Source organism: Lepidochelys olivacea, assembly GCF_965140295.1.
Source record: "Lepidochelys olivacea isolate rLepOli2 genome assembly, chromosome: 14".
NCBI lineage: Eukaryota > Metazoa > Chordata > Testudines > Cheloniidae > Lepidochelys > Lepidochelys olivacea.
This window is the reverse complement of record NC_140424.1, coordinates 27,097,700-27,122,110: the sequence shown is the minus strand read 5'-3', so window position 1 is coordinate 27,122,110 and position 24,411 is coordinate 27,097,700. Positions and strand designations below refer to the sequence as shown.

At 45.2% G+C, this 24,411-nt stretch overlaps 1 protein-coding gene across 6 annotated transcripts in view; it reads left to right on the top strand.

Moving 5' to 3' along the window:
* Nucleotides 1-23,953, top strand: part of DHRS7C (dehydrogenase/reductase 7C) — a 56,548-nt gene extending 32,595 nt beyond the window's left edge. For 5 of the 6 annotated variants that reach the window (XM_084647247.1, XM_084647246.1, XM_084647245.1 and 2 more), the window contains 5 exons: nt 355-467; nt 2,314-2,524; nt 5,102-5,194; nt 12,234-12,389; nt 23,714-23,953. In XM_084647247.1, the coding sequence (XP_084503373.1) occupies nt 355-467; nt 2,314-2,524; nt 5,102-5,194; nt 12,234-12,389; nt 23,714-23,919 (779 nt within the window). In that variant the 3' untranslated portion in view covers nt 23,920-23,953. The remainder of the gene's footprint in view (nt 1-354; nt 468-2,313; nt 2,525-5,101; nt 5,195-12,233; nt 12,390-23,713) is intronic. The other variant, XM_084647249.1, reaches the window with a different exon arrangement.
* Nucleotides 23,954-24,411: the final 458 nt, after the last annotated feature.

Here is a 24,411-nt window from a genome sequence, read left to right as displayed (position 1 = left end):
AGCTCCATGAACTGCAAATTACAGCCTCCTTGCTGTGTAAATGTAGCCTCAGAGCCGTGACCTGCAAGCTCCTTGGCTATTTAGAGTTTGATTAGATCATGGGGCTAGAGTGCACCATTCTGCATGCTTTTAATATTGTAAAAGATGTTAATCTGTTTTGTACTTACTGTTCATGTATACATTTCCTGTCCCGTGAAGGGGTTTATGTTTCTTCATTATTTTTATTGTTGCTTTTTCCAAAATTAATGAAGTTTGAAAAAAACACTGAATTCATCAACAGCAGAACAATCATTTCAAAGTGAAATTACTCCAACTGACTTTTTACTATTCCTTATTAATATATTTATTTTCCAGAATGCTCTCGAGTCTTTCACTCCGGAGGAGCTAGGTTAGTGCTGTGTGGCAAGACATGGGAGAAGTTAGAAGCCTTGTATAATGCTTTAATCAGTGTGGGAGACCCCAGCGTGGTAAGTATGTCCTCTCCTTGCTTTGTGCCTTGTCAAAGTATACAGATCTGGAGGGAAAATATTAATGATCTGGTGCTTGGCACAGTTTTTACATACAAATGAATTTCGGACAGTGGCTGTTAGAATGTTTACGGCTTGTATAAAGTCCATTTTCAGTCCTAGTGCCACATGCAGGCTGCTTAAGTCATATTTAGATACTCAGATATATACAGCCTGATTTCCAGAAGTGCCAAAAGTCCACAAGGTCTGCTGAGACCAAAGGGAGTTGTGGGCACTCAGTCTATTTTGAAAACAGGGCTACTTTTATTTAGGTCTCTAAAAATAGCATGTGGACCCTAGTTTTAGACACCTGGTTTTGAAATGCTTGGCCCCAGTGCTTCAACTCCCAGTTCTGCCCCAATTTAACAAAAATCAACATGCACATCAATTACAGGGACTAGCCCAGGTTTTCTGCTCATGCTAAACTTTATGCTACCTTAGAGGTTTCCTGGCACTGGCCAAAGCATAGGTTAGCCACAGCAGCTCTAACAGGTTTCAGAGTAGCAGCTGTGTTAGTCTGTATTCGCAAAAAGAAAAGGAGGACTTGTGGCACCTTAGAGACTAACCAATTTATTTGAGCATAAGCTTTCGTGAGCTACAGCTCACTTCACGAAAGCTTATGCTCAAATAAATTGGTTAGTCTCTAAGATGCCACAAGCAGCTCTAACTTCTCCACTGCCCACAGGGTCACTTGCCCCCAGTACCGAGTGGCTGGGAAGGGGATAGACGAGTCAAGCTGGCATCCAGGCAAACCCAGGAGTCTAAAGTTTGGGAAAGGCAAGATAATTGGCAAAAGGAATGTGATGATGCACCTCCACCTTCTCTGTTCCCACCTAATGCTCCCTGGGCCTAGGGAACAGACTACAGAGGGCATAAGTTCTAGTAGGTCACACATTTTTCTGCCACCCTGTCCTTTCCTGTCCCTGTTTTCATTCTGAAGAGGGGAGGGTTAGGGGACGGCCCTTTCTGTTCACACTTCTCCAACCACTTCTCCTCACAAAATGTCTCCATGTAACGACCCCTGAAAATATCATCAACATGCAGGGGATAGCAGGAGATTCATCTGTGTGGGAGTGGGGTCAGTTTGCTACATGCACCCCAGCATTTACTTTAGACACAATACTAGCCACTAGTGAAGAGAAGGGAGGTGGGATTTACCCCAGTTGTGGACCTCCCAAGTTGCCTAACAGAGGGGTCTCTTTCAGCAAAAGCCACATTTTCAAAGGTCATGAGTTTGGCCATCAGCTACCATGGGATAATTTAAAAACCATGAGATTTTAAAGAATAATGACTTGGGTTCTTTTTAGAGAGAAGGTGAGTGAGGTAATATCCTTGATTGGACCAACTTCTGTTGGTGAGAGAGACAAGCTTTTTCAAGCTATGCAGAGCTTTGCCTCAGGTCTTGGAAAGGTACTTAGAGTGTCACAGTGTTCTGGCTTCTGAGCCTTTATAGTGCGTCAGGTCAGGTTCCCAGCTTTTCTTCATACGCACAATGGCTAGAAATTGACTAGTTTTAAAAATGAAAGCTGAGATTCTCCCATAATTTCTGGGCTTCAGGAACTGGGATTTTAAGAACTACATCAGGTATTGCAAGAGTCATGATAAAATCATGTGAGATGGCAACACTGAGTCAGATTCCTCTGAGAGTGGGTAAAAAGGGAAAACAATATTCTCAAAATGATGCTGAGAGCACTTTCTTCGCATATGACAGTAAATACACTTTAAAACAGAGAGTTGACACAGTCTCCTTTCATATAACCTTGTATGCCTGAAATAACAAAATACTATTTCCTTTTTTTAAAAAAAGACATTTACACCAAAGCTCGTACTTCTGGATCTCTCAGACATAAACTGCATTCAAGATGTAACTAAAGAAATATTGGATTGCTATGGATGTGTGGATATACTGATCAACAATGCTAGCATGAAGGTGAAAGGACCAGTGCAGAGTATCTCCTTGGAACTCGATAAAAAGATTATGGATGCCAACTATTTTGGACCTATAACACTAACCAAAGGTATTTTGATTTTTTTCTTCTTTTGAAAGTGCTATTTAAAGATTGGGTGCCAAGTCATTGTGTTGTGTTGTGGCATGGCTTGGGTCAAATTTTGTTTTCATCTCCATCAGTGTAAATCAGAAGAATCTCTACTGAAAATCAGTGGTTTGAAATTGGAGCAAATGAGAATAGAATCAGGCCTCCTGAGTTTGAAGAGAAGAGTGTTTATCAACAATAAGTGACATCATGGCCCAATTTTCAAAACACCCAGTTGTATGTTTGCAAGTGACCCCTGTAGGCATGTGCTTCTACTGTCACAAATCAATAAGGAGTGCATGCAGCCAGGCTAAAACTTAGCCATGACAAGACTGTATCCAGCACATAATTGTGTACAAATTTGGGGTGCACTTAGGCTCAATCATGCAAGATGCTGAGCACTCTGGTCCTGATGCAGCAAAGTACTTATGCACATCCTTAACTTTTAGTATGTGAGTTGTCCCATTGACTTTCCTGGGGCTACCCACGTGGTTAAAGTTAAGCACATGTTTAAGTGTTTTAAAGAATTCGGGTGAGAGCACCATACAGGATCGAGCCCTTAGAGCAGAGGGATTTTGTAAAGGTACTTCAGAGAGCCAGATATTTTGCTGCCTTCTGTTTCTACCACCTTTCTCCTTCTTCCCTCCCTCATTCTTTGTCTGCTGTCCCAAGAGCAACCAAAGTTTCATTCAGATGCTCTTGGTTCTACCCTGTTGCTCTTTCTTATCATCCCAGGGAAAGTATCTCAAGACTGCTATCAGCTCTGTTGCAGGGAGTACACCTCTAGAACTGCCAATCACTCACATTCATTTATAACTTTTTAACATTTTTCACTCTTAAGGAAAAACCAGTCTGGGGGGGGTGTGTGTGTGTGTGTGTGTGTGTGTGTGTGTGTGTGTGTGTGTGTGTGTGTGTGTGTGTGTGTGTGTGTGTGTGTGTGTCCAAAACACTAAGCTGTTGTATACACCCCTGGGAAGGCTGAGAACTGGAGTCAAGCTCTGACAGAGGCTGAAGAAGGATCTCTCAGTTGCCAGATCTCTTCATGAGAAAGATGGGAGGAAAATAGTGGGTCTCAAAATTACACTAAATATACAGATGGTCAAGAAGATCCCAGCACAACCACAGAAATCAGTGCCAGGGGCAGACTCGCGTGCGATCCGGCCATGGCAAAGAGCCATTGGAGCAGGGACTTGAACATGACCCTCCCAAGGGAGTGGTCCAACCACTGGACTATAGAGTCCTCACACTTCCTTGGTCTCTGTCTGACCCAATGAATATTGAGTTATTTTATACAAAGTGGAACAGCTTAAACAGGAGAGATATGGATCTGGGCCCTAAACCCCACCCCTTTCTTCTGCATTTCACTCAGGGCTAGCTTAACTAGCAGCCTGCTCAGCTTGATGGGTTCTAAGGATCCCTTTCTTAGGCACCTAACTCTTCCCATACAATGCAGCTTCAGCCCCCTCGCCCCGCCTCCACACCTCCCTCCCCGCCCAGAGGTATGTGATTAACCTGTTAAGAATTGACAGGTTAATTTGGGTTTAAGTTAATTGCAGGCATTAACTGCAATTGATTGACAGCCCTAATTGCAACCCATACTTGATGGGGACCACACCCTGAAAGAAATCCTTTCTGAGCCCCCTTTTCTGGCCTTCAAACAGCCGGCCAACCTCTCCAAGCTCATCATCAGAAGCCAGCTCCCCACAGACCAGGAAACATCAACTCAAAGCGGCACCAGACTCTGCAAGAACAACAGATGCAAAATTTGTAGACATATCTCCATTGCTACAATGATTAACACCCCCCACAACACACCTTTCAAGATTTTTGGGTCCTACACATGCCTATCACAACGTGTGGTGTACCTCATGCAGTGCACCAGATGCCCCAATAAATAATAATAATAATTAATAAATAATTAATAATTAGGTGGGGGAAATCAGTCAATCACTATGTTTTCAAATGAATTCACACAGAAAAAATAATAAAAGATTAAAACACCCTACCACCCACGGGCAAACACTTTTCACAAAACGAAAACTCAGTATCTGACCTCTCAGTCCTCATCCTCAAAGGAAACCTTCACAACACCTTCAAAAGATGAGCCTGGGAGCTTAAATTCATAACTTTGCTAGACACTAAAAATCATGGACTGAATAGAGACACTACATTTATGGCTTATTTTTATTACAACAAGCTAACCCACTAATCCCCCTCCCCAGCCTTTTTAAATTCCCCCACTCCATGACTGGAGGGATGTTAACTGACCATGTTCCCTTGAATGGTACCTTGAAATATGTGTTAACTATTTGGGCTAAACAATCTCTTTGACCTTGTGTTTAGCTGTGACACACTGAGTACATTTCCCAGACCTGAAGAGCTCTGTGTAAAGCTTGAAAGCTTGTCTCCTTCACCAACTGAAGTTGGTCTAATAAAAGATATTACCTCATCCATCCTGTCTCTCTAATATCCTGGGACCAACATGGATACAACAGAGTTTCTGTGTCTCAGCTTAGTTCACATTCATATTTTTTCACTTTTTCCTTTTTGTTGTTTTTTCAGCCCTTCTTCCCAACATGATCTCAAGAAGAACTGGCCAAGTTGTCCTAGTAAATAATATCCAAGGAAAATTAGGAGTCCCATTTCGTGCTGCTTGTAAGTCATTACAAGACAAAATTTACATTTTAAAGTGTGAACTATAGCTATGACATGATGATTTTGATATTAGCTCATTAAATATGCTAATTTGGAGTAGGGTTCAGCAAATCATCTCTATGACTTCTGGGATGAATAAATTGCAAAGGACTGGCTAGTGTGGTATTGGGCTTTATTTATTATTTTAATCTGTCATTATGTTCTATGCAGTTGTTAATATAGTTTTTAATTCACAACAACCATGGCCTTGGCCAACTGGGAAATATCAAATCAGGCCCAGACCCTGCAGTGGAATTAATGACACTTCCCAGGAGTGCACACGCCTGCATCAGATTGCAGGATAGGGGCTGATGGCCTCACAAGTGTTACTGATAGGTTACACAAAAATACCCCAGAATCTATATGCTTCTGGAAATAACATCAATGTATAGCTCTGAGATAATAATACATTTACCAGCATTACATTTTAGTTACAGACTTATTGTATCAAGATTAATTCTTACGAGGCAGTGAGGAGACAGAGGTAATGGGCTAGATCCCTCGCTGGTATAAATTGGCAAAGGTCCACAGAAGCCAATAGAGCTACACTGATTTATGTCTCCTGAAGATCTGGCCCACTGTTTTTGTTTTGTTTTGTTTTGTTTGGGGGGGGTGTTGCAAAAAGATAGTTATAAATCTTCTAATCTGGTTTTTCCTAATTCTCCTCTTTCCTTCCGATAAATAATTATCCTCCACATTTGCTATTCAGATATATTTTACAAAATCAGTTGCATTATATTAGCCATATGTTTCTTCAGAACCTAGTGGATCCAAGCATATCCTGCAGGGTGCAATGTTTATAGCTCAGGTATGACTGGCAGATTAAGATACTCAAACCTTTGGTGACTGCTTTATTGTCTGCCCTAGTGTGGTGTGGCAGGTAGGATGCCTGGACAAGTATCAGGTTAAAATAATGTTAACTCTTTAGTAATCTGAATACACAGGGTTGGACCCTAAGTACTTGTGCCTGGGAAAGATAAGGACAGGAACCAGAAGAGGAAAGGATCAAAAAGCCAAGAGCAAACAAGAAGAAAGAAAAAAGAGAAAGAGAGTGTGATCAGCAGTGTGGAATGCAGCTGAGAGGTCAGGGAGGATGAAGACTAAAGAGGCCTGGTCCCCGTCAATCCCCCTTCATTTTACTGCTCCCCAGTCACTTACTGCAGGAAGTGCCGTCTACGGGGTGCAGTAGATCCCACCGCTACCACCAGTTGTCACGGAGTCCCCGGGAGATGCTCTGGAACTGCTCCCCATGAAGCCAGGCAGGACTCTGGGGCAGTCTTCTTTCTGTGAGCAGCCTGTCTTCAGGACACAAAGCTCACACAGCTTCCACCTTCCTGGGCCTGACCTTGGAGCATTCAGCATCCTCTACACCTCCGTGCGCTTCCCACAGCGAGTCCGCTCAGGGGGTCTCCTGGGGAAGCCAGAGGGTCCTGCCCCCCAACTTCGCAGTCAGACGTGACTCTCAGCCAGCCAGTAAAACAGAGGTTTATTAGACGACAGGAACATGGTCTAAAACAGAGCTTGTAGGTGCAGAGAACGGGACCCCTCAGCTGGGTCCATTTTGGGGGGCAGTGAGCCAGACAACCACGTCTGCCCTTCACTCCATGTCCCAGCCAGCCTCAAACTGAAACTCCCTCCAGCCTCTCCTCCTCTGGGCTTTGTTCCTTTCCCCGGGCCAGGAGGTCACCGGATTCCTTTGTTCTCCAACTCTTTAGCTCTCACCTTGCAGGGGGGAAAGGCCCAGGCCATCAGTTGCCAGGAAACAGGGTGTCGGCCATCCTCTGTGTCCAGACTCCTGCACACACATGCCCTCTAGGGCTCTGCAGTGATTATACACCCTTACCCCACCACTTAGATACTTAAGAACTGACTAGGGGAAACTGAGGCACCCCCACAATATTCAGAGGAAACATTAAGAACAGTCCCACTTCGTCACAGATGCCCTGAAAGTTCCCCAGGCAACTGTTCTCAGAAACTTTGGCAAGAGAAGTTTCAGGGGAGTGGAGAGGGCTGAAGCCAGACTGGTGTTATCCTGGCTGGAGTTAGAGGAGAGGGACTCCAAGAGACACATTCAAAGAGTCTGGAAGTGAAGGCTGAACTGGTGAGGGGGCAGCAGATAGAGAGGTGCGTGTTGGTGTTGGTGGTGTTGAAGGGATGTTTTTGATGATGTGGGAAGACCAGATCATGGTGATATTGTGTGGGAGAGGAGCTGAGAAGTTACTACATAGTAACTGAGTAGTTAAGGAGGAGTATCAGGTGCTATACTGTTTGAGGAGTCTGATCTCGCTATGACCTTCATGTGTGCCTGCCTCCTCACTCTATGAGCTCTTCCTTTCAGCTGCCAAGAAGTAGACACAGTCATCTCCTCTCTGAGGCCTGGTCTACACCTAAAAGGTATTGGCTATAATACTTTGGATTAATTTCATTTGTTGGGTTTAGTGTGCACAGGGTTGGTGGCCTGTGATATACAGGAGGTCATACTAGATTACCTGGTGGTCCTTTCTGGCCTTAAAGTCTCTGATTCTTTAATTTACCCAACAAAGCCAGAACCAGAGGCAACAGCTGGGAGTTGAAGCTAGACAAATTCACACTGGGAATAAGGTACAAATAGTTAACAGTGAGAGTAACTGGAACATTGAAACAGCTTCCCAAGAGATGTGGCAGATTCTCATTCACTTGCCGTCTTTACATCAAGACTGGATTTGTTTCTAAAAGATACACTATAGTCCAACCAGAAGTTATTGAGCTCAGTGTAGGAGTCACTGGATTGCATGGCCTGTGCTATGCAGGAGGTCAGACTAGCTGATCAAAATGGCCCCTTCTGGCCTTAAATTTCATTAATCTATGGTGATGAGCATCCCAACACGCATCTTCATAAGACACAGATGTCAGGGTCTTTTGTATTCACCCAGAGCTGGGGACAAGAAGGAGCTTAGGCCCTGTAAAGGGAGTAGTGATGGCTAAAGGAGTGACATCATGCGGGAGACCAAAACATGAGGACATTTGCTTCTGGAGTAACCAACTACTGGAGTCAGATCCTTGCCATTTGGAGGAAGCTGTGTGATGGGTCTGTAGAAGATGGAGGCATCATACCCCAATATGCTTCACCAAGGGACATCCTCCACAAGTAGGGATCAGTGCAATGGCAAAGGAAGAAGCCACCATTTGGCACCAGATACGTTGTAGGAAGGAGATCCTGTGGACCAGTGGGGAAGAAAGCCCTCACTGGAGTCTGGCTTGTTCACTCTGAACTCAGTAAATTCCTACATGCCGTTTGGGATTACATTGCAAGTGGATGGGGTTACAGGCAGGGTGGGATACAGGAGCAGTGTTCTTCGTGGAACCTTGCTCTCTTCAACAAAGGGTTATGGTCCTCTTTCTAGGCTTGGAAGAGACAATTTCCCTTCCTTGGTACCAGCCTCACCAACACATTCATTTATAGCAATCTACAAAGAAGCAGGATGTGCAATCAGTTGGCCAGAGTGGAGAGGTACCTATTTTCAAGTTAACATATTAACACATTAAGTTTACACAAAGTTAATTTATATGGGTGTTTCCTCCCATTCACATACAAACACTCTCTCATGAGTATGGTAGTGCTTTCAATCCAGGCCAGCCTGGTTTAGAGCAGGCTATAGGCTAGAGCCTGGGTGCTGCTTTCACCTTGCAGTGAGGATGCAGGCTAATACTCCAGTGTTGATAATCTTCCAATGTCTTCTCACAAGTCCCTGTTTGCCCAGAACAGGCAAGTTTCCCCATAATTCACTTTAAAGTGATTCGGCTGACTGCAGCATTAAAGACCATGGGATCTGTCCCCAGAAACACACAGAGAAGTGCAGCATCAGTGAGGACACAGTAATTTGGGTATGGTTTGCAGTGTGGCTGCTCCCATCCTGACAAGGCTAACTGGGGAGCTCAGGCCCAAGTGCTGATCAACTGAGCTAATTCTTCAGTGAAGACACCCCCCCTTTGGACAGCTCTCTTTGGCCCGGTTTCTGTCTTTCTTCGACTGTCCTACTAACATACACTGCTGAAGTATCATGAGCTCCAAAGGTTAAAAAATTATAGGTTAGAGCCCAAAAATCATGAAGCTTTAAAAAAAGGATTATATCATATTTCTGGATCTGTCTTTTCTTTGTTGATTCCTCCCCCCGTCTCACCCCTAGTACGTGTGTGTGATAATTAGAGTTGCCAGCTGTGAATACCAGGGTGCAATCCAGATCAATGAGTAGCTGTGTCATCCCACCCTGCAATATGGGGTGCTGCTGTAGCCTCCAACCTGGACTGCTCACAAACAGCCTCCAGCATGTAAATCACTCCCAGCTACATCTGTGTCTGCTGCAGCCAGCCAGCCAGTCACACCTTGGCTCTTCCCAGCCTAGGTTATGCTGCATGGTGACCCCAACACAATTCCAGTCTTAGGTTTTCCTCCAGAAACGTATGTTCTGTACTGCCCAGCTCTCTCCTGGACAGTACAAATATGTTAAGTCCCTTATTCATTTAACAGAACAATACACACACAATTTGTTACCCCAAATGAAGTTACCCAGACACTTCAACTTGAACACACAGGATTAGATAAAATAGTAAAACAAGTTCATTAACTACAAAGAGTGAGATTTTAAGTAAGTACAAGTAATAAGGCTTTAAAGTAGGAAGTGGTTACAAGAAAAATAAAGATAAAACACATACTGGTGCCTAACTTAATGAACTATGTTAGATTCAAAGCAAAGTTTTCTCACTACACGCTTTCAGCAGTCTTACTGACCAAACTCGTACGGTCAGGACTCCCTACCACCCCCAGAGTCCAGCTGCCACTTCCTTTGTCTATTCAGGTGCAGTGAATGTGATGGGCAGTGTGAGAGAGAGAAAGGGGTGCCTTGGGGTATTTGCATTTCCTTTTTATAGTTTCAGTCCCCCTCTTGAAAAACATTTCCAGCTGAGAACCAGGAGCCTATGTGGAAGGATAGTCTCTATTGGTTTTTTAACCTGTTTGAACTTCCTTTGTTTTCCCTTCCTGCTTGAAGACTCTGTTTCCTGCTTGGATGCAAATTAAGGCTAGCACATATTCCTTCCTTTATTTAGGACAGACCTGACTTCTGCCTGGGCAGGGCTATGGGGTTTGGAATGTGTGTTAATAATACCAGAGAGGGGAATCTTATAATTTCACATACAATGTTGCCATACATATTTTACCAGGACAATACTGACCAGCAAATTATGATTTTTCAAATGATACCTTACAAGGTGTAAGCCTGGCTTAACATATGTGACTTGCCTCATTTCTTAGTAGGCATGACTGGGAAGGTGAATAGAAGGTTAAGTTATAAGTAGGGGCTTGACAAACTGTATGCTTGAGTCAGGATAGTGCTAACTAAGATAATCAGCAAAACTCAGAGCTAGAGACAATGGACAAGATAAAGCTGGAATGTAAAGATCAGGTCCCCTGTGACCAGCACGTGGATAGAGCATGCTGTATAGGGACTGGTTCCTGCAAAGTAACCAATCCAATAACAAAATGTGTGATTTAATGTAGAGAAAATACAATGTAATGTGTTAATGTATATAAAGGAAGAGTTTTTCTGTGTAACTCTGGATCTGTGGTATGCCCTATACCCACCCCTACCTTTGAGTCTGAGCAACACAGTAGCTTTGCTGTAGGTCAAATAAAGGAACCTGAATGATGAAATCCAGAATAGAACTGAAAGTTTTGGATCCCAGAGAACTGGATGAAATGTTCTCCCAGAACTGGAAAAGGTGTTCTGGATAAGCCAAGTGGAAAAGGTCTCAGAGGGAATCTCAACAAAAGGCATGCTTTGTGTAAGATTATTAGAATAGTGTGTAGGACGTAAATACAGGGGTGTATTCAGTCACACCAACTCTTCCAGATTTATTGAGGGAGGTGATTCTGTTCCCAGCAGCAGGAGCTCTCACTGCTGTCTGATGGTGCAGAACTTTCAGCTTTTCTTCAGACTCCCGAATCCCAGGAATTAATTCTGTCTCTCCCACCTGACACCTACCTAATCCCCAGCCCTGCCACTAATTATATGCCCCCACTGCATGTCAATGCTTGCCCAATATCCACACCCCCACCCCGCTCAGCAATTAATTCTGCTCCCCAGACTTCAAATCAATTCTGCCCCCACATCTGACAGTCACCCAGGCCCAGCATCAGCCCTGTGCCCCCTCTAGCCTCCACCTCTGCTTCTCCTGCAGTTCTTGGGGGATCGTCACAGCCTGCTCACAGGCTTTGGAGGGTCAACTGCAGCTGACCACTCTTCACTCCCCCTCCTCCTTTTCCCAGGCCTGGTACTGCAGGATTCGGGGACAGAAGAGGAGGGAGCAGAGTGACCCATTACATGGGGAGCTGCCCTGAACTGCTGGGCTCTTTCTGCTCCTTCTCCCTGTTCTACTACCCAAAAGTATTCTCTGGCTCCCATGGCAGCGGGGAGAGTTCTGCCTGCCCCTACTTCCTGAGCAGAGAAGCCAATCGGAAGCACAGGCTGGACTGGAAATGTGCGATAGCGGGTGTTTCTCAATAATGCTAGCCTGGCTCCAGCAGGGGTCAGAATTGGGTTATTAGATAAAATGGCCAGAGCTGGCAATTATTTTGAACTCAGACACCCATTAACAGATTTCCTTGTAAATTCTCATAAAAATTATTCTCTATGCAAAGAGTAAGTGCTGTAGGTTTGGGGGGGATACAACTATTTAACCAAAGTGGTTAAATCCTTGGTTTAAATGTTAAATTCAGCTCAACCTTAGCTATGGAGTGATGATCAGTGCTTTCATAACTGTGTCTGTATGATGTACTACTGTCCATTTCACCTGCCCTCAGCTGCAGAGTGAATCTCTTCGATAGTTGACTTTGGTTTCCTCTCCTATCTCTGGAAAACTGTTATCATGTGCAGGCAGAGTTACGAGGCAGAAATTTCCAGGTATGCATTAGTCAGTGTTTCTGCATTTTATAAGGCTGTTTCTCCTGTTGCTTTTCTCTTAGATGCTGCTTCTAAGCACGCTGCACAAGGATTTTTTGATTGTCTTAGAGCTGAAGTGGAAGAATTTGATGTTTGTATCAGCACTGTGAGTCCAACATTCATCCGTTCATACCATGTTCAACCAGAGCCTGGCAACTGGGAGGCCTCCATTTGGAAATGTAAGATTCAAAGAGCAAATGAGAACCAAAGGAGCGATAGAAGTAGAAGATAGGGAGGTAGGGGGTGGGTGAATAGAAGGGAGACAAGAGGAGTGTGTTTCAAAGTGGATCAAAGCCGATCAAAATGTTCTAGAGAAATGTTAGTGCATGACAGCAGAGTCCACATTTTAGTGCAAGGTAGATTTACATCCCACCTTGCTGTGAGCTAAGGGTACATCTACCCAGCCTGTGGAAGTGAGCTTCTCAGCCCAGGTGAACAGCTCTAAAACTAGATGTATTGACAGCTCTTTGAAGTTGCAGTTTGGGCTGGAGCCTGGGCTCTGAAGCCCACTCCCATCCTTAGACATACGGTAAGTGTTCATTGAGACAGGCCCCCAGAGAGAACAGATGATGGGGGCAGAATAAAAGAGAGATTGCATAAGACATGTGAGCAGTGTAGGGAGAGGAGGAAGACATGGGAGAGTGTAACAGAGTGTGTGAAAAGAAAGGCACCAGGCAGGGGAGTGAAAGCGAGGGAGCTGTGATGGGTAAAGGAAGTGGAGATGGGGAAAGGTGTGATGGGAGCATGGAAGAGAAGGCCAGCAAGAAGGGCAGGTGAGGAAGGGAAGGACAGTGGAGGAGGAGTATGACTGGGGTATTGAGAAGAATCAGTGAATGAGTTCACTTGGGTGAGAGAAAAGACCATGCAACTTTACTCACCATTCTGCCAGACGAGTATTCAACTGGGAAAGCTTTTGCAGCCAGTTGATCTGTTTCTGTATTGCCAACCCAAAGCACCGAGTCAGACCCCCAGAAATCATGAGAATGACTTAAAAATCATAAGATTTTTTTAAAAGTACTTGGGTCTGTTTCTTTCTCACCTGGTCTTAGTCTTTAGTTTTCACTCAGTTCACCTTTTCAGGCTTTTCCTCATGTCAGGTGGGCTAAAAACTGGGAGTTTGGTGGTCCATGTGTGAGATGAATTTGGTGGGTCTCAACTCTGATGACAAAAGCTCCCCACTGTACTTTGCATTAATGCGGGGGCTCCCAAACTTTTTGCCAGTATGACCCCATTTTAGCGATTTATCCTCCTGGGACCACAGACAGCAAGGAAGATGCCATTTTGAACAGCAAAATGGCATTCTCCACACAGTGTGTCTTCACATGTACTGTTTCATGTAGTCCATTGGTTCGACAATGATGTTTTCATGCTATCTCTTTTTGTGGATTCTGGAGTGACTCTGAAGTCCAAAGTGTGACACGCATGCCTGTGAGCGGATTGAGCAAAGTCATTGGTGAGTGTCTTGGTAGCTATAGCAGTGGTATGAAGCTTTTTCCCTTGCAGCTGACAGTCAATTATTTCTGTCCTCTTCAAAGGTTTGGAAAGCTCTGAGTGTTGTGTGTCACTATGCTGATCTATTTGATCAGCCTTCTCGAGATCATCCGGTTTTATTGCACCAAAGTGTGTGCTGTTCTTGATACTGTCCTTGTAGTGCTTTCTGGGGTGGCCTTGATTCCAAAGTCCTTGTGCCAATTATCCATAGAAATTTTTTCTGGGGAGTCAATGTTCAGGCATCCTAATGATGTGTCCAACCCAGCGTAGCTGGGCTTTTATCAGCATGGCCTAAATGCTTGTGGCATTTGACTTTTGGAGAACCTCCAGGTTGGTAATTTTGTCTTGCCAGCAGATCCCCATAATGGCACGCAGAGATTGCATATGGAAGACCTCTAGCTGTTTGATATGCCATTTGTATGGTGTCCAGGTCTCACAGCCGTAGAGGAGAGATGTGATCACAAAAGTATTGTAAAGTTTTATTTTTGTTGAGAGGGTTATGTTGTGGGACTTCAGGACTTCGTTACATAGCTTTCCTAATGACTGAGAAACTTTCTGTATCCTGTTCATGATCTCTTTATCAAGAGATCCATCATTGGAGACATTGCTGCTGATATAGGTAAAATTGTTGATTTGATTTAGTTGGGTTCCACTAATGGAGGTGCTCGGGGATATGGCCTGGAGGGGTGAAGATGACTGATGCAACACCACAGTTTTCTCCAGATCGATTGTGAGGCCAAACAATTTTGATGCTTCAACGAAGCGATCTACGATGCACTGGAGATCTCCCTCTGTTTGTGCTAGGAGGGCACAATCATCCGCAAAGAGTGCTTCTCTTATTAGTAGTTCTGTTACTTTTATTTTTGCTCTAAGCCTTATAAGATTGAAGACTGAACCATCCTGTCTGTATCTGATGTTTATGCGTCTGTTGAGCCTGTTTGTAGCATGGTTGAGAACTTGGGTGAAGAAAAGATTGAACAATACAGGGGCAAGGACACAGCCTTGTTTGACTCCATTTGAAATGGGAAAGGAATCTGAGAGATCTCCATTAAAAAGTACCTGACTTTGCATCCCCTTATGGAATAAATGAATGATCTTTACCAGTTTTGGTGGGCGACCAAATTTTCTGAGAATCATCCATAATCCTCCTCTGTTGACTGTATCAAATGCCTTTGTCAAATCAATGAAGATGCAGAACAGATCCATGTTTTGTTTGACACATTTTTCTTATATTTGCCTGATACTAAAAATCATGTTGAAGGTGCTACAACCAGGCCTGAATCTGCACTGAGCCTCAGGTAGATTGGCTTCTGAGACAGACGAGATCTGTCAGTGCAGGAGGATATGAGCAAAGATTTTTTCAGAGACAGACAGGAGAGATATGCCACAGTAGTTATCACAGATCATTTTGCTACCTTTATTTTTAAATGAAGGAATAATTATGGCATCTTTGAAATCTTGTGGTATTTCTTCGTTCTCCCAGATGTCAGCAAGGATCTTTTGGAGTGCTGTTGCCATCTTTGGACCAGCAGATTTATATATTTCTGCCAGTATTCCGTCTCTGCTTCTGGACTTTCCTGAGTTTATCATATTGGTTGCCTTTTCTGTTTCTTCAAGTGAGAGTGGTGAGTCAAGGTGGTGTTGAATAGGCTTTTGAAGCACTTGTTTCAATTGAGGATGTATGGGGTGTGAGGGAGAGGTAATACCTTTGAGTGATTCCAACTGCCGCACTCTTTGCCTGGTTCTTTTCCTCTCTGGTCTTCAGTGTACACCCAGCTCTCACCTATGGCTGCCACACCCTGGTAAACTGCCTCGGCAGGTGGGCTGAACCAGGTGAGGATAACCGGAAGTGTGGAAACTGATGGTGATTTAGGGATTGCCCTCCCAAGCATATGAAGACTGTTCTGGTAGCCAAGGCGAAAGAGACCATATAGTGTTCCAATGGCTTGAAAAGCAGTGCAGCAACGCATTGTGGAAGGTGACAGGCATGATGGGGCACTAAAGAAGTCATGGCTATCCACTTCAGCTAAAGAAGCCTACAGTTGTAACAGCCTTTGTGCCACTGGGCCAAGCTTCAGCAGCTGAGAGAATGGGATTGTCCCAGTGCAACGACTCCCATTTTAATCAGCCTCACACACGCGTCATTCATGCACATCTCTCTTCACAAGTCCCATGGCGATGGAGTGGCAAAGCAACAGGTGAAGATGATTACTGGCAGGGTAGCCACAAGCCTGCATGGAGGCAGCCTGGGACTTTGGTCGCCCATCCCTGACCCAAGGGCAGCAGAGAAGCTCAGCAACTCCCCAGGCAATGGAGCGATCCTTTTTAGGATTGCACTGCTCTCCCTTTGTACGGGAAGGGGCTAGAAAAGGTGCCTCAAACTTTGCCTGCCCAAATCATATCTGGCCAGCTTACCACAGCTGGTGGATCAGCCTCAGTGCTGTTGAAAACCAAAGATAACTAAAAAGCACTAAAGATTGCTGCTTGGAACTTCAGGACTATGATAGATAAAGACAATACCTCTCGATCTGAAAGAAGAACAGCTCTCCTTTCAAAAGAGCTAGCCCAGTGTGACATTGACATTGTAGCCCTCAGTGAAACTAGTTTGGCAGAAGAGGGCATTATTACAACAACCAGCTGGGGGTTACACCTTCTTTTGGAAGGGAAAAGAACCACATAAAGATAGAATCTATGGAGTGGGAATTACCATCAAGACCAAACTCTTGCAGTGTCTTGAAGACTTCCCAATAGGCATCAACTAAAGACTCATGAAACTGCGGTTACCCCTAAATAAGTTGTGATTTGCTACCATCCCACAGTTTTGGAACCAATGCACTAATGGGTCAACTCAGCAGAGATGCCAAGAACTGTCTGGGCCGTGGGGACTGAGCTATCCCTGGGGACCTGTGATGGGGGGTGCATACCCTGCATTAGGCAGGAAAAGGTTAATCCCACACTATGGGTGGAAGAAATCATGCCCTTCAGATCCTGCTGGGCATGCTCCAACTGCTGTGCTAGTATAAAGGAGAGTAGCCCAGCTAAGTCTGGGCTGACAGCCAAGGAAGAAGGATACTTTGGGAGGCTCCAGCCCAGGAACTGTTATAACCCTTGCCTGCGGGAGCCAGATACCCTGATACCCAGATTGGAGACCTGTTACTTACTGCTGACCAGCAGGAGTCGGAGTCCCAGGGAGATACCTGTGCCAAGGAGCCCAGAGACCCCAACACCATGTGGATTACAGCTTCAGAAATCATGGTAGGAAGTATCCCAGGGAGGTGCAGTGAGTGGTATCTCCCACCCGTGTGAGGTCAGCAGGTTGGATTCCCTGCTGACCTAGTGGCGGACAACTCCGCCACTGTTAGGGCCCTGGGCTGGGACCTGGTGGAGTTGGGTGGGCCCAGGTCCCCCTACCCTAGCTGCCACTGCCCTTTGGTGGTGGCCCCCCAGATCTAGCCACTAGGCCACACTGCCCTGTACTCGGGAGCTGCTGTATTGTCTCTGGTCATTAGGCCATGCAGCCCAGAACTCAAGGGCAGCCACTGTATTGACGCTGGCCGCTGGGCCGCGCTACTGTGAGGCCCAGGACAGTCTGGTAGACTGTAAGTGTGGTGCCACCAACCTATGATCCACCCCAAAGGGGGATGGAGGGTACAGACACTGCCACAGGCCCCTAGAACAGTTGTTCTCAAATGGGATATGTGCACCACTGGGGGTACGCAGAGGTCTTCCAGGGATTAGGTAAACTAATTGTCTATTTTACAATAGAGTACACGAAAAGCACTAACGAAGTCAGTACGAACTAAAATGTCATACAGACAATGACTTGTGTATACTGCTCTATATTCTATACCAGTGTTTCTCAAGCCGGGGGGCTGCCGTTTATCTTATAATTACATGGTAAAAATGAAAAAGTAAGTAATTTTTTCACCACTTTTGTATTTTTATATCTGATTTTGTAAGCAAGTAGTTTTTAAGTGAAGTGAAACTTGGGTGTACGCAAGACAAATCAGACTCCTCAAAGGAGTACAGTAGTCTGCAAATGTTGAGAACCACTGCCCTAGAGGAAGTTCTCCCCTAACTCAGGGCTGAGCCATGCTGCCAGGGCAGTGTGTGGGGAAGTTTTCCCTCATGCTGCCCTATAGATAAACAAAGGGCAGGGCTATAGGAACAGAAACCCTCTCAGCTGGTGCCACAGCGTCTCCATGTGGCAGAAAGCAAATGCCTGCTTGATCCCCATGGCCCAGCTGGCTGCATGAGCTCGGCTGGGTGCTGGAGAATGATGGGGCAGTCAGATATGTGAGTATCTGGTGTGATGCACAGCATTTGGCTGCCCTGATTCTCTGACATGCCATCTGGGCATGGCTGATGCACGGGGTCCTTCCCCAAAGTGTTGTGATTCTGTGAACGCATGAAATCCAAAGGCAGCCTTCCTCTGTCCGAACCCACCCTTTGTGTCAGTGTTCTGTCTGTATCCCAGAAAGCAGGGCTGGCACTAGACTTCCTGGTGCTCTAGGAAGATCTTCCCTGGCAGAAACTGTTGTGGCTGCTAGCAGGCATCAAAGCCACAGGGAGTTGCATTGGTGCAGCCGTTCCCAGGCATGGCTCCCGCCTCTGGGGAAGAGCAGCTCCCACTCCCCAGCTGCCACTCTAGGGGAGATGTGGGGGCTGGATTGAAACCATGCTGGTGTGGTGACTCTGGGCTGGATTGTCAATGGAATTTAGATGTCTAAAAATGCAAATAGGTGCCTAGAGGGATTTTCAAAAGCACCTAAACACCTGTCAGAAATTCCAGGAGGTTCACAGCAGCAGCTGTGCACCTCTGCAAGCTTACAGCAGTGTGAACCACCCCTTCAACTCTACAGGGTGTTCTCCTTCAACAGTGGTGTCAGCGCTGAGTGCCTATGGTGTGCAACAAGTTTGGCTCCTCAAATGTACCTGTAACAGCACCGTGTGCCTATGCCATGCACTGAACCTGCCCATTCTCAGCTTGTCAGCCTGGTCTCAGCATTGTGTGTTAGTAGCAGGCAATCAGCCAATATTTTAAAAACAGGTTTTCTGAGGGAGGGGCTATATTTCTGTATCCCTGACTAAATAACCCCAAATTTGCAAATAATTCTACACCAGGCTTTCAACCAGGCTAAACCCCAATAATTCTACACCAGGCTTTCAACTGACAGCAGTCTTCAGGCCAGTCAGACTATTCATGTGGATTTTAGAGCACTTTGAAAAATCAAAGCTCTGAACAGATGGCTCTGCTCAACCTTAGCTATCATGCTGCAAGGGCTGCATCAGAATTAACTGTTCTAAGCCTGCTTCTCTCCTCCTAGGTTTGTCCCTCTAGTCCTCCACCATTCTCTCCTGAGAGTTGAAGTTCCAACAATGTGCTCAGTCTTGCCTCCTGTCCATAAAACATGGATCATCCAGGCAGGAACAAGAAAAAAGCCATATGATAGGTCTCTCTAGGTGCGTAGATGGTTTCCCCTACTGCGATGTCTGGGGGCCTCAAGTGATCAGTCACAGTTCAGACGGTGAATACCTGAATGAGCAAGTATAGGGAGGAGTTCATGTGCAATGAATTTGAATTTGGTCAAACAGAATATGCATTGAACAGTTTACATATAGCAAAGAAATTCATAAAAGGTGATCTCTGGCTATAGATAATTCATGATAATTAAAAGGGTCTAAAATTCACAAAATCCATTTGTTGCTGCTTGAGACAGTCCCCTCCCTAGTAGCTTTATTTCAAATGGTCATCCAAAAGATAGGACAGAGCAGAGCTTGGGCTTTGTTGCTAGCTCCAAATTAAACATGCTATTTCTTCTATTAGGACCTCCTCTGTGGTGCTATCTTTTGCCCTTTACACAATAGTAACAGTAGAAGAAACTATACAGGGACAGTGGGACCCAAATGTACTAAATATACACAACATCATGTAAAGTCTAGTTACAGACACACTGCTTCTTTGGCTGGCTTCTAAACCACCACTAGATCAAGGCCAGAAGGGACCATTCTGATAATCTAGTCTGACCTCCTGCCTAGCACAGGCCAGGGAACTCCACCTGGTGGTTCTTGCATCCAGCCCATAACAATTTCTGGTTGAACGTTTGAGCAAAAATGGCTCAACCACTTTTAAGAGAGAATAGAAAGAAAAAAGACATGCTTGGGAATGTGGCATGTTCTCCATCACCCAGGGTCTTTAAACTGAGACTGGATATCTTCTTGTAAGAGATCCACTCTAGCTCAACCCGGATGTTATAGCAGAGGTGGGCAAACTACAGCCCGCGGGCTACATCCAGCCCGCAGGACCGTCTTGCCTGGCCCCTGAGCTCCCGGCCGGGAGGCTAGCCCCCGGCTCCTCCCCTGCTGTCCCCCTCGGCAGCCTCAGTGCACCACCAACACTCTGGCCCACCGCTCCTGCCGGGCAGCATGGATGGCATGGCTGGCTCCGGCCAGGTGGTGGGGCTGCGAGCTCCTGCCGCTCTGAGCAGCATGGTAAGGGGGTGGGCAGCGGTCTGGGGTGCAGTCATGGAACGGGGAACAGTGGATTTTGGATGGGGAGTGGGATCCCGGGGAGGCGGTCAGGGTTGGGGGGTCTCAGGAGGGGACGGAAAGGGGACAAAGAGCAGGGGGTTTGGATGGGTCAGGGGTTCGGAGGGGGGCAGTCAGGAGGTGGGAAGTGGGAGGGGGCAGATGGGGGCGAGGGCCAGGCCATTTGGGGAGGCACATCCTTCCCTACCCGGCCCTCCATAGAGTTTCACAACGCCGATGTGGCCCTCGGGCCAAAAAGTTTGCCCACCCTGTGTTATAGGCTTGGTGCAGGAACCTCAGGGTGATGTTCTCTGCCCTGTGTTCTGTAGCATGATCAGAATGCCCCCATCTGGCCTTAAATTTATTAATCTAAAACAGAAAAAGAAAAGAACTGGATGGTGGTTTTGCCACAAGCCCTGTGCCTGGGGTGGCTGGTACCTGTGCTGCAGCAGGAGCAGTGCAGGAAAGGAGCTCTGCCTCCAAAGGGAACAATTTCCTTTCCTGCTTCCCCATTGTTCCCAGGGGTGTAATAATTTCTGCTGTCCTACACCAATTGAATGAGAACACCCTCCACAACAGTTTAGCTGAGCTGGACAGTGCAAGGCTCTGCCCACTCTTCACCTACCTGCTCCAGGGCAGAGAGGTAAGCAGTGAACACACTGCAGCTGCTTGCACACCTCAGTTCAATGTCAGGGTGCCTGCAGGGGGGTTGGGATATATGTAGGGAGAGCGGATTGTACACCATAGGTGCCGACTTCCCCTGCTCCCCATGGGTGCTCAACCCCCTCCTCTGCCGCCAGCCCCGTCCCCTCCAACCCCTTCCCCAAAGTCCCCACCCCAACTCCACCCCCTCCCTGCCAATATTCTAACTCTTTTCCCAAATCCCAAATCTCCACCCCGGCCCTGCCTCTTCCCCTGAATGCGTCACATTCCCGCTCCTCCCTCCCCCCTCCCCCGGAGCGTGCTAACGCCGCCAAACAGCTGTTTGGTGGCATCTGGGCAGGAAGTGCTGGGAGGTAGGCAGAGGAGTATGGATGCGGCGCACTCAGGGTGAAGGAGGTGGGGCTGGGGGAGCTTGGCTGCCAGTGGCTGCTGCAGCCCCAGAGCACCCACGGAGTTGGCACCTATGTTGTACACCACTGTATGCTCCTGCTTGTCTGATCATCCTATGTGAGGATCTAGCCAATCGGATTCATTCTATTTCAGTTCATACTAGGGCTGTCAATTAATCCCAGTTAACTCAAGCAAATACTGAAAACAAATTAACCTGATTTTAAAAAGTAATCACTGTTTTAATTCCACTGTTTAACAATAATAGAGTACCAACTGAAATGTATTATAAATATTTTGGATGTTTTTCTATGTGTTCAAATATATTGATTTCAATTACAACACAATACAAAGTGTACAGTGCTTACTTTATATTATTTTATTGCAAATATTTGCACTGTAAAAAAGATAAACAAAAGAAATAGTATTTTTCAATTCACCTCATACAAGTACTGTCGTGCAATCTCTTTATCGTGAAAGTGCAACTTACAAATGTTGAATTATTTTCTTTTACATAACTGAATTAAAAAACAAAACAATGTAAAACTTTAGCACCTACAAGTCCACTCTGTCCTACTTCTTGTTCACCCAATCACTAAGACAAACAAGTTTGTTTACATTTACAGGAGATAACTTTTGTAGCCAGCATTGCAAGGTACTTACATGTCAGATATGCTAAGCATTCATATGCTCCTTCATACTTTGGCCCCCATTCCAGAGGACACACTTCCATGCCGATGATGCTCACTAAAAAAAATGTGTTAATTACATTTGTGACTGAACTCCTTGGGGGAGAATTGTATGTCTCCTGCTCTGTGTTTTACCCTCATTCTGCCATATATGTCTACAGAACCCAATCCACAAAAAGTAAAATCAACCTCCCATTGGTGGCATCTCATTCGGATGATGAAAATGAATGTGTATTTGTCTGCACTGCTTTGGATCATTATTGAGCAGAACCCCCAATCAGCATGGAAGCATGTCTTTTGGAATGGTGGTCGAAGCATGAAGGGGCATACGAATGTTTAGCATATCTGACATGTAAATACCTTGCAACACTAGCTACAAAAGTGCCATGCAAATGCTTGTTCTCACTTTCAGGTGACATTGTAAATAAGAAGCTGGCAGCATTATCTCCCATAAATGTAAATAAACTTGTTTGTCTGGGCAATTGGGTGAACAAGAAGTAGGACTGAGTGGACTTGTAGGCTCTAAAATTTTACATTGTTTTATTTTTGAGTGCAGTTATGTAAAAAAAAATCAACATTTGTAAGTTGCACTTTCACGATAGAGAGATTGCACTACAGTACTTGTATAAGGTGTATTGAAAAATACTATTTCTTTTGTTTATCTTTTTACAGTGCAAATATTTGTAAGAAAATAATATAAAGTAAGCACTGAACACTTTGTATTCTGTGTTATAATTTAAATCAATATATTTGAACATGTAAAAAACATCCAAAATATTCAAATAAATGGTATTCTATTATTAACAGTGTGATAAAAACTGCGATTAATTGTGATTATTTTTTTAATTGTTTAACAGCCCTAATTCATACACATATTCTCCTCCCCCAAACATCCCTCCGCAATAGTATCCCCCGATTGCCAGCTTCTTTTGATATTGACAATATATCACATAAAACGTATATTCCGAACTTTGCATAAAACACCAAAGGCCTGACTCTGATCTCTCTCTCTTGGAATTAGAAGTAATTCCATTGACATCACAGAGCTCTATACAACAGGTGCAAGGACATTCAGAACCAGGCTTTTATTCCTAGCAAAGAAACCAAGACAAACATGTAGGGTTGTGTAGGTTGTGCATATTTCCTGAGAGAAGAGTGAATGCTCAGTGATTATTATGTGGCAGTGAGGAGTTTTCTGGATACCTTAATTTCATTTCCAGACTTTCTAACAGTTTCTAAGGGGCTTTTCCTTAATTTACAGAAATTCTATAGCTGTAAGTGTAATATTTTTAGGTGGTGGTGCTGTTGGTAATGTTACCTGAACTCCATTGAAATATGCTTTTAACCTTCTGCTTATACAAAGCTTCTTGTCTGGAAATTTCTTCAGGGTTTTAATAACATTAAAGATGTGCTCAATGTTGGAAGGGCCTGTAGACTTTCCAACTCACACAAGGATTGTGTGTATGGGAAAAGGGAAGCCAGGAGAAAGAGGGAACAGAAGGAGATTTTTGTAAAATGATTAAATGAGCTGGGGATGGAGGGAGAGAGGAGGGGATGGGTCAGATGGAGGGTGGGAGTGGGCGGAACTGGGGGTTCAAGAAGCAGGTTGGGATCTTCTTAGCACTAATTCACAGCTGGTCTGTCTGTTGCTCCATCACTCCCCAGGTCTGCCTCAGTGAGGCTATACTTTTGTCCTGCTCCACACCATCTGGCTGCTGCTCACTCCTCTCTGGTCTGATTTACAGTCTTTTTCAGAAAGCTGACATATGGCGTGCATCCGATGGAGGTTGCTGAGGAAGTTCTGCGCACAGTGAGCAGAAAGAAACAGGAGGTGTTTATGGCCAACGCCATCCCCAAGGCAGCTCTTTACATTCGCACTTTCTTTCCGGAATTGTTTTTTGCCATAATTGCCTCTGGTGTTAAGGAAAAGCAGAAGGTAGAAGAGAAATGATTTTGTTCAGCTCTTTTTTCTGTTTGTGGCCTGAATAAAGTCTGTGTTTCAAGAGTGAGCATTTTCAGCTTCCCTTTCAGTGAACAGTAAAGCTGCCAGTAAAGCCAGGTTGCTGCCAGACTGCAAAGACTTTAAAGATTGCACCTTTAAAGATTGCAAAGCCAGTGACTAAGATAAAGTATTCTGTTATTTGTATTAAAGTAGCACCTAAGGCCCCTTTGTGCTGGGATATGCACAGACACAGAGTGAGAGACAGCCCCTGCTCCAGATAGTGGACAGTCTATAACTAGAGAAGACAGACAGAGGGTGGAGGGAAGAGCCCCCTGTTGGGGCTCCCCCGAGACCTCTTCCACTCATTTTCCCAAGTACTCAGTTCAACTCCAGACATTGTCACTTAGGTATTTTTATTTGGCATCCAGCAATGCTAGGCTGAGTTGATCAGACTCAGACCCAGAGGGATGGATGCAGGGTACATCACAGTTCCAAAGTTAC